Below are 14,905 nucleotides of genomic sequence, written 5' to 3'. Positions count from 1 at the left end.
CCCACGCTCCTGTGGAACGCTCCATCTGCCCCAGCATTGCAGGATTCATGAGGCACCTGGTACCTTGAGGTATGTAGAAAAAACATTTAAAGCTGTGTCTATGTCTGAATCTCCAAATCTTTCCAAAGTGATTTGGAGGATTTTGATTTGATTCAGAGAAACTAAAGGGTCTCCTGATTCAATTCAGATTTGGAGATTCAGCCACTGAACTGGGCCGAATCTCTGCCGAATTGAATCAGTAACTGAAGTGTCACACAGCCATAACAGACAGCCCTTGCAGCCAATCAGCAGTGAAGGGTGTGGGCACAGGCATTTTGGGCTGCCTGTCATGCGAGCAGCTCCTCCTCCCCTCTTCCTCTTCTGTGGACTATGCAGTGAGGCCTGCTGGCTCCCTCCGGGGAGGCAGCATTTTATTTTCAGTAAGTCTGTTTGTTTTTTGGTGGATTTTGCAGGCATTGCCACTTTTGCAGGCAATGCTGAGTTTCATGAAATCGGTGAAATTGCAAATTCACGATTTCAGTAGGTCCCTATCTAAGGTTAATCATGAGTCTTTTGGCTTTGGACTAATATCATGCATAGCTTGTAGTATATATAAGTAGGTACAAAAGTACAGCTTAAAACCATGTTTATGGAGTACCTACCCCAAAACTTGCAGCTGTTTTAAAAAAAAAAAAAATACATCAATTCTAAATTAACTAAGTCTAGTAATACCTGCACTAATTTGCCTAGATGGTAAATTATGTTTATTTCAGTGTCAGTGCTTTCAAGGTTGCCCCTTACTTCCATTTGCTTAGGGAGAGTAGGGTATGACAGTGAGCAGGAGCGGGAAGGGACTGCCAGGGGAAGAAGGTGTGGAAGGGGTAAAGGGGAAGGGAGTTACCTGACCCCTCAGATTTATTTTCCCTGCTGCAGCAGTGGAAGAAGGACAAATTCAAGGCAAACCTCCAATTATTAGATTCTATACCTGGAAAATTATAACAAATGTATAAATTTTCCATATATAGAATCTAATTACTGTGTCATATTTCAATGAATGCAGTTTTTCAAAAAACTGAAAAATGTAATTTAGTAAATACTGTATTTACTCTAATCCAAGACAAGGTTTTTTCCCTGGGCTCAGGGACAAAACTGAAGCTAGGCTGCTGTCTGACCTGGGCCAGCAGGAGTGCAGCAGCAGGAGTTCAGGAGAGACCACACGGTCGGTAAGCAAAGTACAGGTGAGACTGCACGTTGTGGGGGGCACAGAAGAGACATCATGCAGCTTGCCTGTCACCTGTGCCTGCCCTGACCCCAGCCACTTCTTCCCTCCTGCCCCTTACCTTCAGCTCTGGTTCTGGCCTTAATCCAGCCTGGCCTAGAGCTCATGCCACTCTTTCTGCCTGGCTGGGCTGGGCTGGGCCAGATTAGGGATGCTGCCACCACTGACTGGCCCAGACCCAGAGGCCAGGGCCTAAAAAGTTAGCAGCAGGAGGGGGAGCAGGAGGTAAGGGAAGCTGACACCAATAGGTGGGAAAGACAGCAGGGAGACAGGCATAGGCACTGGGGAGCAGAGGGTGGGGGTGAGGGGAGGGGGCAGAGGGCAAGTTGCAGAGGCAGTTAGGGTGCTAAATGTTCACAGTATAAAATATAAGACTACCTAAAATAAGTTTTAGATTTTCCAGATAAGAACGTTTTTACAACAAAGGAAATCAAATGACAAGCAAGCGGTAAGAATATCAAGTAACATCTTTTTTTATATGTTATATTTTTTGTACAAAAACTATAATTAAGCCAAACTATTCTGAGGAAGGCACTGGAATGTGGGGCATGGTAGAAAGATAATTTAAAGTGGAACACTATTGAAAGGAGAGTTGTAAATGAAGAATTCAAGTCTGCCACAAACACATTGCATACTGCCTGCCACACTAAACCAGTGTTAGCACATTTTATAAAAATCATCTATTAGAAAAATATAATCAAAAGTTGAAGAGGAAAAATGCAAAAAAGGAATCTTACGAGATAACTGCTCAGCACTCTCTGTTTTGCTTGCCAAGGTAACTCATTAGAATTTACTCATTTTTTCCTAGTGAGGTAATATTTTCCAGCTGCAGGGTGGGAACACACCAGGCTCCCCAGATGCCCTGAGATCCACCCACCAAGCATGCCAGCCCACTACTGTGGATGGAAATTATCAGCAACAGTCTTTTAGCTTTTAAGTGTACTGCCTTGCATTGTGCATCACAGGGCATGTGAACATGAGAAATATTACTACGCTGGGGTTGCAGGAGGTATAAGGCTGGAGGCAAAGAATCATCTGTAGCATTTATAGTCTTAATGTGATAGGAGCATACAGAAGCAATATTCTCAGTACTTATAACAAAATATGTATTTGCCTAGAACACAGTCTGTATTTCACTAACATTAATAAACAAAAAAAAATCTCTTACAAGTAGCCAACAGCTCTTGCAATTTGTCTCCTCCCTTTTCCCAGCTCCTTTTTTCTTGAAGTCTTAAATCCAAACCACTTAACTTGATTAACATACAATTAAATTGTACCTCTATTTGTCTTCAAAACTTCAGTCTTCTACTTACATCTAAGTGCAAACTTTTTATTTACTACCTGTCACTCAGTAACTAATCATTAATGTCGTGGACTTTGGAATAAAAATAAAGTTAACAGAGACAGAATGCTTCCCCATGCGGAATTTTTGGGTTTTTTTAATAATGAAAGGAGTCAAAGTAAGTCAAAATATTTCATGGTCACTTGCTTAGTGACTTTTAGGGAACATACAGTACTTGATGAGAAAGTAAATTCATTAAACTGTGAAGAAAAAGCTTTAAATCGGTCTAACAAAGATCTCAGAACTCTTTCAAAGGTCTTATATAATTCTTTCAAAATGGTTTATATAACGCTTTAAGAAAACTATTTCCAAATCAACATGTTCCTGAGAGCTTATTAAATGGTGCATCACAGGTAGAGGGTTGAAAAAGGCATCTGTACAAACAAGTTTCAAGTACTTCAGATATGGAAAGCCTGAATCCTGTTAATAACAATGAATAGTAGAGGGAAAATATACATTTGTCTGTAAAAACAAAGACTTGGTGGTACATGATGCTCAACAGACCAGGTAGTTTTTATAAACTGCAAATAAGCAGCTTAACTTGACCAGAGTGTATTAAAAAACACGTAAAAAGCTCAGCATTTTCCATTAGAAGAAAAAATGGGTATTTTGCCATTTCCACTCATCTTGAATCAAAGTGTTTTTTATTTTTATTTTTTTTTACATGTTCTGCAAATTAAAAATTCCAAATCTATTTGTTTTCGAAATATCAATTTCCTGACATAATTTTGATAAGGTTAAGCACCTTAAGTAGAATTTTGTATTATAATTTACAATGTGTTTACATCTATATTTTGTGGGCATATGTAGGCCTCTATATGATGCTTGCATATTTCTTACAAAAATCTTTGGATATACAGTACACTAACTGAAACTTTCTTAACAGTATGTCCAAAACCAGATCATGCTAGGACAAGAAATGTAAAACCTGCCAAAACATCTCCACCACTCCCACAATAACTACTCCCCACAACAAAATTATCACCATTTCTGGATCTTATACCTACATCTCCAGAAATGTTATATATCTCATTGAGTGCACTAAATGCCCTGATGGAAAATAGAAGAAACCAAACAACTGTGTACCAGAATGAATGCATACCAAAAATCTATCAAAGACAAAAATACCAAATTATCCGTGGGTACACACTACTCACAACACAACCACTTTCTTTCCAATCTCTCAGTTCTAATCCTCAAGGGAATTTACACAACACCTTTCACAGACAAGCCTACAAACTTCATTTCATAAGCCTACTGGATATAAAAAAAAACATGGACTAAATGGAGATATTGGATTTATGGCACATTATAACCTGCCTGCCATCTGATAACCCCAGGTAACCTTTCTACATTTTAACAGCTGCATTCTATTACTAAGTCAACATTGCCCCTTTCCCCCCACCCCACCTATCTGTCTCACACCTATTGTCTCCCGTGGCCTCTGATCTTCACCACCACACATATGCATTTTCACAGACCTTCATTTTGCATATTGGCTTTTATTCTATCCAGGAGAACACAAAACACCAGCAGACTCTCCCTATTCCTAAAGAAGGATGTTTGTGCCCTAATGCTTGCAAAAAACATTTTTTCTAGCTATTTAGTTGGTCTAATAGTGCGGGGAAGTGCTGGTGGCATTTCTGCTTTTGGTGATTGCTCAGTGATGGGCTGCCGGAGGACCTGCAGATGGGGGGGGGCACAAATGCAAGAATTGGCCCCTAGGTGCCATAGACCCATAGTACACCACTGGGTACAAGCTTAGTACAGAAGCTTTCTGTTTTTAATGAAGGAAGTGAATGTTGGGTGAGAGGGCTGGGAACCAAGGATGGGCTGGGCTGGGAGAGGACTCTCCCCTGGATGAGGGTGCAAAAGTGAGCGACTGAGCACATCTACATGTGTATTTACTGTGGAGTTGACTAATTAGCTCCATAGTAAAGCATCGCTGTCTACATGTGTGGCGCTATTAGGCCACAGTAAACTAATTAACTCAGCCATAGGATAGTACTGCCTGATAGAAGTATATCACGGGGCGGTGTCTAGGAGAGGCCGTGATCTCTCCTAGCACCCCCTACCGTGCCAAGTTGGTGTCAATGCACCCTTGTTCTCACCCGCCACATCTTTGATATTAAGAGTATTAAGGGAGGCTGCCTTTTGTCCTCCTTGGCATGGTACCCCGACGTATTCAAGTCTGTGCCCCGTCTAAGGTGACTCTATGCTCTAATGCCTTAAGGGCAACGCGTGGCTCCTACCACCCCTGATACCACGCCCCAAGCCGCGCAGATGTCCTGGACGTTGTCTAGTCAACTTCTGTGTGTGCCCTCATGGGCACCCCTGGCTCTTCACATAATTGCCCGCGCCCTCACGGGCCCCCTGGGGTTCTCTCACCCTGGCCCAGGCCCTCACAGGCTCTCTGGCCTCTCTCTCAGTGGCCTGCATCCGCACGGACGCTCCCTGGCCTCTCTTTTCCTCACAGTTGCCCGCGCTCCCCGCAGATGCCCTCTGGCCTCTCTCACGGCCGTCTGACCTGTGCCCTCACAAGCGTTTCCTAGCTTCTCTTTTCTCTCAGAGGCCCGCATTCTCCGCAGCCGTGCCCGCACTGGGGCCTGTTTTCGTGATTGGGGCCTCCCCTTGCGATCCTGCCCGCACTGGGGCCCTGTCTCACAATCGGGACTCAGGTGACTGCAGCCGTGCCTGGCCCCCAAATTCCCCTCTTGGGTCTTAAGCGAGTGCCCTCCCTGGGGCTCCTTGTGTGTGCTCCCTCCCTGGGGCTCCGCCCGCACTAGGGCCTTTCTCTGTGCTTGGGGCTCAGGTAGCCGTAGCCGTACCTGGCCCCTAAATCCCCTCCTTGGGTTTACGACTCCTGTGGGGCTCAGGCGGCCTCGACCTTACCTGGCCCCCAATGCACTGTGCCCCTTCTCAGGGCTGGGGGCAGTGCACCCCTCAATGCTGTGTCCTCTCTGGCATTGGGGTCCCCACACCACTGTGGAGCCCCTATGAGGCCTCCTCCAACCCCTATTAGCCTCACCCGGTCCTCCAGTGTAATAACAAACAAAAGCAATAGCATAAGCCAATTGGCTACAACTCAAAACTAAGCCTCCCAACTAAAATGCAAACTCTAAGCCCTCTGGCTAATCATCATTCAAATCCCTACCAGGGCCTTCTCCACCCAGTCCTCAAACCGAAGCCGTTCAGGCCATCCAGCTTCTCTAGGCTGGGTACTACAGCAGAGCTCCTTCTCCCTTGGATGTTAACGGGAAACTGTCTCTGGCCTCAGCCTGGCTTGTTTATATAGGCCAGGCCCTGCCCCCTTCTGGTCAGCTGACCAAACTGCGGTTGCCCTGGCAACCAGCACCTGTAACTCTTTATAGGAGCAGGGCACTTCAGTGTCCTGCAACAAAGTACACTCCTACAGTGGAGTTATTTAGTGCACTGCAACGTACATGTAGATGGTAACTGGAGATGGGTGGCGCACAAGGGAACTATAGTGCAGGGGCTACCTGCCATCTAGCCTCACACTGTAGCACATTTATGCCCCAGCCACCCCCCTGCATTATGTTAAGCTGGGTCAGAGCAGCCCCAGGCTGGCAGCCTGACCTCTCTTCCCCAGGCCTCCTGCCATCCAGGGCTGTGCTGCCCTAGCTCAACATGCTGTGGACCCCAGGACCAATAAATTTTGGTGCAAACTTCACTGGAGTTTATTTAGCCATGCTAATTTCACAGGTAAATGTGCCCATAAGGTGGAATGTTTCCCTGCTTGCTTCTCTGCCAAGGGTCTAACTTTTGGAGCATTGTTTGAGGAATCTGTTGTTTATTACTCACTATCCTATTTTAATATTTTATCTGTTTTTATGATTTATTTTCCTTTTTATTGTAAGCTGCCCAGACCCTTTTCTAGGGAGGGTGGGATATAAATCTAATAAATAAATAAAATAAAATAAAGGCTGCATCCTGATATTTACCTATTGCCAATAATAGTATAATAAATTTACATTCTAAGCAGTGTGTGAAACAGTAGTTATTTCAGGCCATGAATGAACAGACCACAGCTGTAATAGCCAATGCATGTTGGTAGAACACAACAGGATACCCACATTTTAATTTGAGGAAAAAAAAGTCCAAAGAAATGACTCACACTTGCATCAAGGCTACAGATACTGATCGTATCTTCATCTTGGCTACACTGCTTCCGTTTCTTCTGCAAAACAAAAATGAAACAAAATTTCAGAAATTGGTTAAGATTAACAAGTTACCTTGAAAAATGGTCAAAAGTTATGTAAAAAGATATCACAATACAATATATAAATACTTTGTTCACTTTATAGATTTATTGATAGTTCCCAAGAAGATAAAAGCCATTTACAGCTATTAGTTCTACATTAATTAATTCAAGTGCCACCAACAATAAAATGGAGGATAACTGAACAATTAAAATAATAAAGTCTTAATTGATCTGCAAATTCAAGGCATTATTTTTATATCCTACTACTCCTCCTCATCCCTCCATCCAGAGGCGACCTAAGCAGGGTGCGGGGCCCAAGGTAAATCAGCCCACACGGGGCCTCACCGCCACTCCAATCCCACACACCCCAGACCTGAAGAAGCTGCTGCTGCAATCAGCAGTGACTGCATCAGCAGTGGGGGAAGGAGGGGAGGGTAGCGAGCGGCTGAACCTGAAGCCAGAAGCACAGGGTCACCATGGGCGCTCTGCCCAGCTCCACGGAGTCCCCCAAAGCATGGGGTCCGGGGTGGTCACCCTGATTCACACCCCCTCCCCCCGGGACAGCCCTGCCTCCATCCTTTGGTGCCATGTCACATAGAGTAAGTTTAGTTACAAAACCTTATTTTAGGCATAATTCAGCAGTAACATAAGAATCAACCACCAGCCCAAACCTGCCGTGGCTACTTTTCTCTTAAAAGCCATCAGATGTGCAACCTTCATATGGGCATCCACCAAAAACCTAATTTGAACCTTGCATCAAGAACATGGAAGCTGTCACAATAACATCTCTTTAGGAATATAAAAACAGAAGCTGTAATTTTAAATTTGAACATGACAACCAAAAAAAAAGAGCTCAGACACTGAGTAGTCACTTTACAACAAATACAACTGAATCGTTAGGCATTAAATCTAATTTCCTATTTTCTTCACTTAAATGGAAATACTAAATACATCTTGAAGATTTAAAAAAAAAAATAAGAACAAAGTGTATTTTATAGCTAAACTTCTGTGGAAGTCACCCCTGTGCAGACAGCCAATATGAGACCTATGCCTTGCATAAGGCTTCAGAGCTGTGTTTAAAGAACACCTTAAATAATGTACAGGCCGAGGGTTAGACACCTGCACAGATTTTAAGTTCATGGCTTGTGAAATATACTTTTCCTCCTGAAAATAGCATTTTAACAACAAATAGACACTAATGTATTTATATATGTACCAATATTTACTCAAATACAAGACAAGGTTTTCCCCCCCAATTGGCATAAGAAAGCCCTTTGTCTTATAAATACATACAAGAAAATCTCACTATATACCTTGTTTATCATTAAACTGCTACCAAAAGGACCATGTGTTCAGCAACTGCATACAAGGAAATCTCACTAAATACATTACCTATCATTAAACTATTGCCAAAAGTAGTATGTGCTCAGCAATGGAAACCAACCATGAATTTGACTGAATACAGCCAACACTGAGCATGACTATAAAACACATGGCCAAAAATGTAGATGGGAACCTACCCTTTTTTTGCTTTTTTTTTAAAGGACATATTTTCATGTCCCAGGTCAAATTATCCAAATCAGGGCAGTTTGAATCATTCAAGAACCATATGTGGTCCTGCTACCGGCAACTATCCTCCACCCCAGCCTGTGGCTTCAATCTTTTGGCAGGCATCCTATGTGCAAGCCAAAGCCTAGAGGGTTGGGGTTCAGATGCCCCTGAGTTTTGCTTGCCCTCAGCTATATGGCTGCATAAGCAAGCTAGGGAGCAGTCTCCCATTTCCATATAGTTGGCGTGTAGCTGAGATCCTCCCACAGGAAGCTGGCTACTGGGAAGCTAACTATGAGCTGTCCACAAGCAGACAAGGGTGCAACCCTCCACTACACAGTGCCATTTTAATTGCATCACCTTGGTCATGGGATTTCCCAACGCCAGAACCTAACACGTTTTATTTGTTTTTTAAGGAAAATTTTTCATGTCCCAAGTCAAATCAGCCAAATCAATTCCAAATCCATGAATCATTCAAGAACCATGTGTGGCCCTACTACCAGAAAGCATCCTCCATCCCTGCCTGGGGCTTCAGATGCTACCAAACCCTTTGGTGGGAGTCCTACATGCAGGCCCAAGCCAGGAGGCTTAGGGTTCAGATGTTCTCGAGTTTCACTTCCCCTCAGCTGTATGGCCACAGAAGCAAGCTAGTGAGGAGTCTCCCATTTCCATAAAGGGGAAGTGGGAGTGAGACGCTAACTATACACTACCTCAGTCCAGGTACAATCCCCACCAAGGAAGTGGGTGTCCCCTGCAAGTAGGAAAACCACCTAATTGGTCATGGTATTTCCCTTCCTAGAACTTACCTTTTTTTCTTTTTTTTTTAATGAAATGTTTATGTTCCAAGCTAAATCAGCTAAATCAAGTCCAAATCCATGAGTCAGTGCAAAACCACAAGTGGCCCTACAACTGGCAAACATCCTTCACCCCAACAAGGACTTCAGATATTTCCAAAGTCTTTTGGCAGGCATCCTATGTGCAGGCCCAAGCCTGGAGGCTTGGGATTCAGATGCCCCCAAGTTTTGCCTGCCCTCAGTCATATGGCTGCAGGAGCAAGCTAGGGAGGAGCCTCCCATTTCCATAACATGGGCTTTAAGCCCCAACACCTCAGCGGGTACTAAACCATGCTGGAAGAAGAGTTATCCCTGGGAGCACTTAAGAAAAACTGCCTTCACGGACTCAGATATATTGTGTTTCCCTTGCAGGTAAGTTTCTCCTACCAGAACCCGCCACATGAATTGTAGCCCATCTAAATGGGCTACAATTGGACATATGGACATATCGTAATGCCCATTAAGTATGGTCCCCCTGAATGCTGACTTTTTTTTTCCAAGTGATGGTGAGCAGTGACACTGTATACATTTGGACTTCCTCTTCATTCCCACAGCTAGCTGCACCTTTCTTTCCCATTTCCAACTGTTCCTGTTTCTTCACCAGAATTAAATGCCTGGCAAACATCATAAAATGGGGACCCAAACAGTTCACCCCCTCTCTCAGCCTGGTGTATATGATTAATGTGGCTGTGCCCTCCATGGGCGCATCCACACATGCAAGCATGTGCGCTTGCAGCAGCTCAAATAGAAGCAGTACAAACTTGAGCCAGGGCTTTTTGCCTCAGCACATGCGCTCGGACATGCACTTCGTTGAGAAGCAAATTGTGCCACTTGGAGCAAAATAACCCTACCTGGCTCCTCCCAGATCTGCAGCCAGGGGGAGCTAGAGCCTGGGGCCAGGACCTGTGCTCTCCCCAACAGTATAAAAAGCTGCCCTGACAAGCAGCTCAGGGCTACTCGCTCTGAGGAGCTTCTGGGGCCCAGCCAATTGGTACCTGGGGACACTACCCCTTGTGCCAGCTGGACTGCTGCAGCAGCATCCCAAATCCATTCTGAAATAATATCCCAAAATCCATGTTTTTCCACAATTAACACAAAAAAACACTCTACACACAAACACACACACACACATTTGGAGAGAGAGAGAGAGCAATCAGTTGGGCAATGCTTTATTGGTATATTTACAACAATTTAAAGCAATGTGGAAGCCTACCAGTGTCTCTGTCATCATAATAAAATAAATTCTAAATAACTATATGTGCACATGATGGGTGTGTGATGGGGGATGTGGTGTTTGCAGGAAGGGGGTGGGAAAGGGTGTGTGTATGTGGAGGGCTGTGGGTTGCTGTGCTGGGGGGATTGTGGGTGTTGGGGACCTAGTAGGGGGGCTGCTCAGGAAGGGTGGGTCCCCTGACCCCAACAGGGTGCCGCCCCCCTCACACAGCACATGGAATGCGCCCCCCACAGGGCCCCAGCTCCCCCCTGGAGGGCCACAGTCCCTATCCCCCACTGGGCCCCAGCCTCCCCACCCAGGGCTCCAGACACCCTAGAGGGCCCCAGCCCCCCCGCCAAGGGCCCATAACTTACCTTTAGCAGCAGCAGCAGGAGTGGAGCACTCTGAACCAAGGCAGCAGGACCCGGCACAGCACATGGGGGCTGTGTGCTGGGCCCAGCAGGGTCCTGCCACCCTCAGGGTCCCTCTGCCACCTGGCCGGGCTGGGCCCATGGCGGCAGGACTGATGCGGTGCATGGGGGCTGTGTGCCAGACCCAGCCAGGTTCTGCTGCCCTCGGGGCCCCTCTGCCACCTGGCCAGGCCGGGCCCATGGCAGCAGGACCTGGCATGGCTCAGCAGGACCAAGAGCAGCCCCAAGGCCAGCATGACCTGGCAGGCACAGTGCACGGTCCCTGCATGCTATGCTGGGTCCTGCTGGGCAGGGGTCGGGAGTCTTGGGGGGTGGGGCTTGTGGAGGGAGGGGCCAGGCATGGCAGGGACTGGAGGTCTGGGGGGGCTGGTGGGCAGAGGGGCTGAGCAGGGCAGGGATTGGGGAGACTGGGAGAGTGGGTGGGGCTGGTGGAGGTCCCCCAAATGGTCCCTTCCCCCTCCTCCAGCCTCCCCAGCCCCTTACTGCACTGGAGCCCTGGTGCTGAACACACGGCCTGGGTGGCCGTGTGTTTCAGCACCAGGGTAAAGGGCCAACCACAGAGATGCTCTAGCAGCCAGAGCGTCTCCCTGGAGGACCCAGCCTCTGGTTGCCTCAGGGCACAGTCCAGGACCATGCCCTGCCCCGCTTTTCTTTACTTTGTTTTTTTAGACCCCTGGATATCCAGGGGTCTAATTTTCTCCCCGCGCTGCAAACTTGTAGCGCGGGGAACTTTTTTATTCCCACACATGCATCTTGCCCCGTCTCAAAGGAGTTTGAGATGGGGCAAGAGGCACATGCCCACTCATCTGGATGCACCCCATGAGGTGAAGCTGGACCAGATTGCATAGACAGAGGGAGAAAATATTACTTGGGGGGTGGGGGGGGGCTGCCGAGGGCATGCATCAGCACAAGAACTACAACTCCCATGGTGCTCTGCATAGTGCAACACATGCCCGGTTAGCCTCTTCTTCCTCAGCCACATGGAGTGGATCACTAAACCCATATAAGCCCCGGCTTTCTGCCACCTGTGCCAGGCTGTCATGCACCTCATCTGCATATAAATTTCTGGAGAATCCCAGGACTTGTGACGAGAACACCTGGTTCTTGTCATGAGTGGGGGCTAGTTAGCACACGGATCTATTCAAGATGCTGAAGGTGGTGGTCCCCCCAATTTTCATTGCAGGGATAAAAACAATGTAGACCAATGTGAGCAGCAGGGTGTTGATGAATGAGTTTCTGACCACCACAGTCAGGGTGGAGCTGGGCATCCAGCCCACTCTCCCCAAGCTTGTTCATCTGCATGATGGACTCAAGTTAGACTGTTCTCAGTGGTGGCAGATGACAGAACAAGGAGCAATGGTCTCAAGTTGCAGCGGGGGCAGTTTAGGTCAGATACTAAGAAGAATTTTGTCACTAGGAGGGTAGTAAAACACTGGAACAGGTTACCCAGAGAGGTGGTAGAAGCTCCATCCTTGGAGGTTTTCAAAACCCAGCTAGACAAAGCTTTGGCTGAGTGGATCTAGTTGGGGATTGGTCCTGCTCTGAGCAGGAGGTTGGACTACATGACTTTCTGCGGTCCCTTCCAACCTTATCTTACAAGAGAAGGCTGAGGGGGGATCTAGTGGCCTGTTACAAACTAGTCAGAGGGGACCAGCAAGCATTGGGGGAAGTCCCTGTTCCCCTAAGCACTACCAGGAGTGACTAGAAATAACGGTCACAAGCTGGCAGAGGGTAAATTCAGATTAGACATCAGGAGGTGCTACTTCACCGTCAGGGCGCCTAGGATCTCGAACCAACTTCCAAGTGAAGTGGTGCTGGCTCCTACCTTGGGGGTCTTTAAGACAAGGCTAGACAATCACCCTGCTAGGGTCGTTTGACCCCAATACTCTTTCCTGCCATGGTGGGGGGTCGGACTTGATGATCTGCTCAGGTCCCTTCCGACCCTACTAACTATGAAACCCTAACTTTCTATGATTCTATGGAACCACTGGCCCAGAGGCCCAGGCAAGACCCTGGGGTACATGGAGTAGAGATCCCCAGGGTCAGAGCAGGGCAGAGACAAGGGTCCTAGACTACATAGATAATTTCAACGTCCTGTGCAGGGACAAATGTTTGGTGGAAAGGGTGTTGCAACATGCCCAGGTGTATGAAGCAGTGGCAAGGGCCAAGCTCAATGTGAGCAAAGGCAACTGCTTGGCACTGGGAAAGGTCAGGGACCTGTCTACCCTGGGAGTCTCTGTCTCCCATGAGGGGGTAAAGATCCTTGGGGTGGAGTTCGACTCAGAACTAACAGGCCAGAAAGCATGAGAGAAAACTGAGCCATGGTCAAACAAACTGGGACTGTGGAATGTGTGCTGCCTGTCAATAGGAGTGCAGGGGACTCATGAGGGCAGTGTTGCTACTGGTGCTTCTGTACCCCACACTGCTCTTCCCCACCTCATGGCAAAATGTCCATAGAATCCAGAGGGCCAGATGTGTCTTCATCTGCACTCCACATAGGAGAAGGGCCACACCATGTAAAATGAAGCAGACCAAGGGCTGAAGAATGCCAGATGTTCTGCTGTTTCTCTGGGCCAAGCGGATGAGCCAGATCTCCAACATGGCAACTGGGGAAGACTCTAAAAAAGCCTGCTTTGTGAAGTTTTCTGCAGAGCACTTGCTGCAATACCGGGGAGTGTATGTATCACTGTAATAGTAAAAGCTTTGCTACAAGCAAGAGTTTTGCACACTGTGCTAAGAGCAAGAGTTTTGCATGCTGATTTTATAGTAGGCTGGTGAAGTGGCACATAGCTTCTTGCTCTGTGAGCATGACTGAACTATGAACTTAGATAGTAGAATGTTGTAAGACAGTAGAATGTAGTAAACACCAAGTGCATTAGATCACGACTCATCCCCAAATTCCTAGCTTGAAATAACCAAATCCTTAGCTCGAGATAACGTTGTTTACTCCAGACTATATAAGCTGTACATTAAGTTACGACAAGTTCCTCAGCTCTGGCAAGAGTTCTGACTTGCGCGGAGCCCCGGCACAGGCTATCGCATACCCGAGATTGAGACACTCTGGGACCAGAGGAATCATGCAGGGTGGCGGCTGCCGCCTAAGGCCAATGTGAAGTGACCGTCCTCTCTGCTCTGTTCTATCGCCTGCCTCTGCGAATATCCTTAAATAAAGCTTTGCAAGAGTGAAAACAACCATGAGTACGTCCTTTGTTCAAGCGCAGAAAATCTTCTGAACCCAGTAGTTCATTCTAAAACAACCACCTAACAGGCATCCATGGGCCTTGGAACCACTGTGGTTTTACAAGGTCCTGAAGCACTTCTGAAACAGATATGAGCTACAAAACAAAGCCCTGGTGACCTTGACAAACCACCATAAGATGCAAAGGACAGACTATCACCTGTGGGCGTACTCCCCAGCAACAGTTGCAAGGCTGTGTGGGAGTGAGTCTTCCACAAGGACCTGCAAAGGAGCACAGGGATTAAAAGTGGCAGGTAGTCCACTGGGTATTCCCTGTGCAGACATTGAAACACAGAGAGGGTCTCTTGCCTGCCCCACACAAATCTGCTCATAGAAGGAGGATACAAATCAAACACCTCCTCTGGAGCTGCCCATATGACAGGGAAGTGTGGGGGAGAGTAACCATACTCCTCCTAATGGTGACAGGGGTCAAGACCTTGACTCTCTGGCCACCTGACCAATCAGCAAGGGACCCCAACAGCCCACTTTGACCATTTCATCTCTTGCTTCAGCAATGCCCTGTGAAAGACCAGGACCCTGCTCATGAACAGACACACAAACCTCACAGTTGAGGACTTCGACAGAATGGGAGTGACTAAGCTGCAGGTATCCTACAGAAAGACAGTAGGACATATGGAAGAGAAAAGGCTGGCACAGACTGAACAAGAACTGGGTTGCCAGAGAGAACAACAACAATGACCGTGATGAGTGAAAGGACTGGGGGGAAGTGGGAGGGTTGGGAACAGGGTAGGGCTCACCAAAGCAGTTTTTCTGTGCGATTGTGATGGGCAAAGGAGATGCTGACAGGCACACAGACACA

The 14,905-nt window shown here is 47.0% G+C and overlaps 1 protein-coding gene and 1 long non-coding RNA gene across 3 annotated transcripts in view; one reads left to right on the top strand and one right to left on the bottom strand.

Moving 5' to 3' along the window:
• The window catches only part of ARHGEF3 (Rho guanine nucleotide exchange factor 3), a 348,570-nt gene that overhangs the window by 176,117 nt on the left and 157,548 nt on the right, over window positions 1–14,905 (bottom strand). For both annotated transcript variants that reach the window (XM_019504995.1, XM_019504997.1), the window contains one exon: window positions 6,736–6,798. In XM_019504995.1, coding sequence (XP_019360540.1) covers window positions 6,736–6,798 — 63 coding nt within the window. The remainder of the gene's footprint in view (window positions 1–6,735; window positions 6,799–14,905) is intronic.
• LOC109289095 lies at window positions 6,384–14,039 on the top strand. Its single transcript, XR_002095297.1, has 3 exons — window positions 6,384–6,393; window positions 11,341–11,345; window positions 13,822–14,039. It is a non-coding gene; the product is annotated as an uncharacterized LOC109289095 (long non-coding RNA).

Source organism: Gavialis gangeticus, unplaced genomic scaffold (genome assembly GCF_001723915.1).
Source record: "Gavialis gangeticus isolate Ggan-Ray unplaced genomic scaffold, GavGan_comp1, whole genome shotgun sequence".
In the NCBI taxonomy this organism is placed as follows: Eukaryota; Metazoa; Chordata; order Crocodylia; family Gavialidae; genus Gavialis; species Gavialis gangeticus.
Note: the sequence above shows the minus strand (reverse complement) of the source record. Positions and strands in the feature narration are given on the sequence as shown.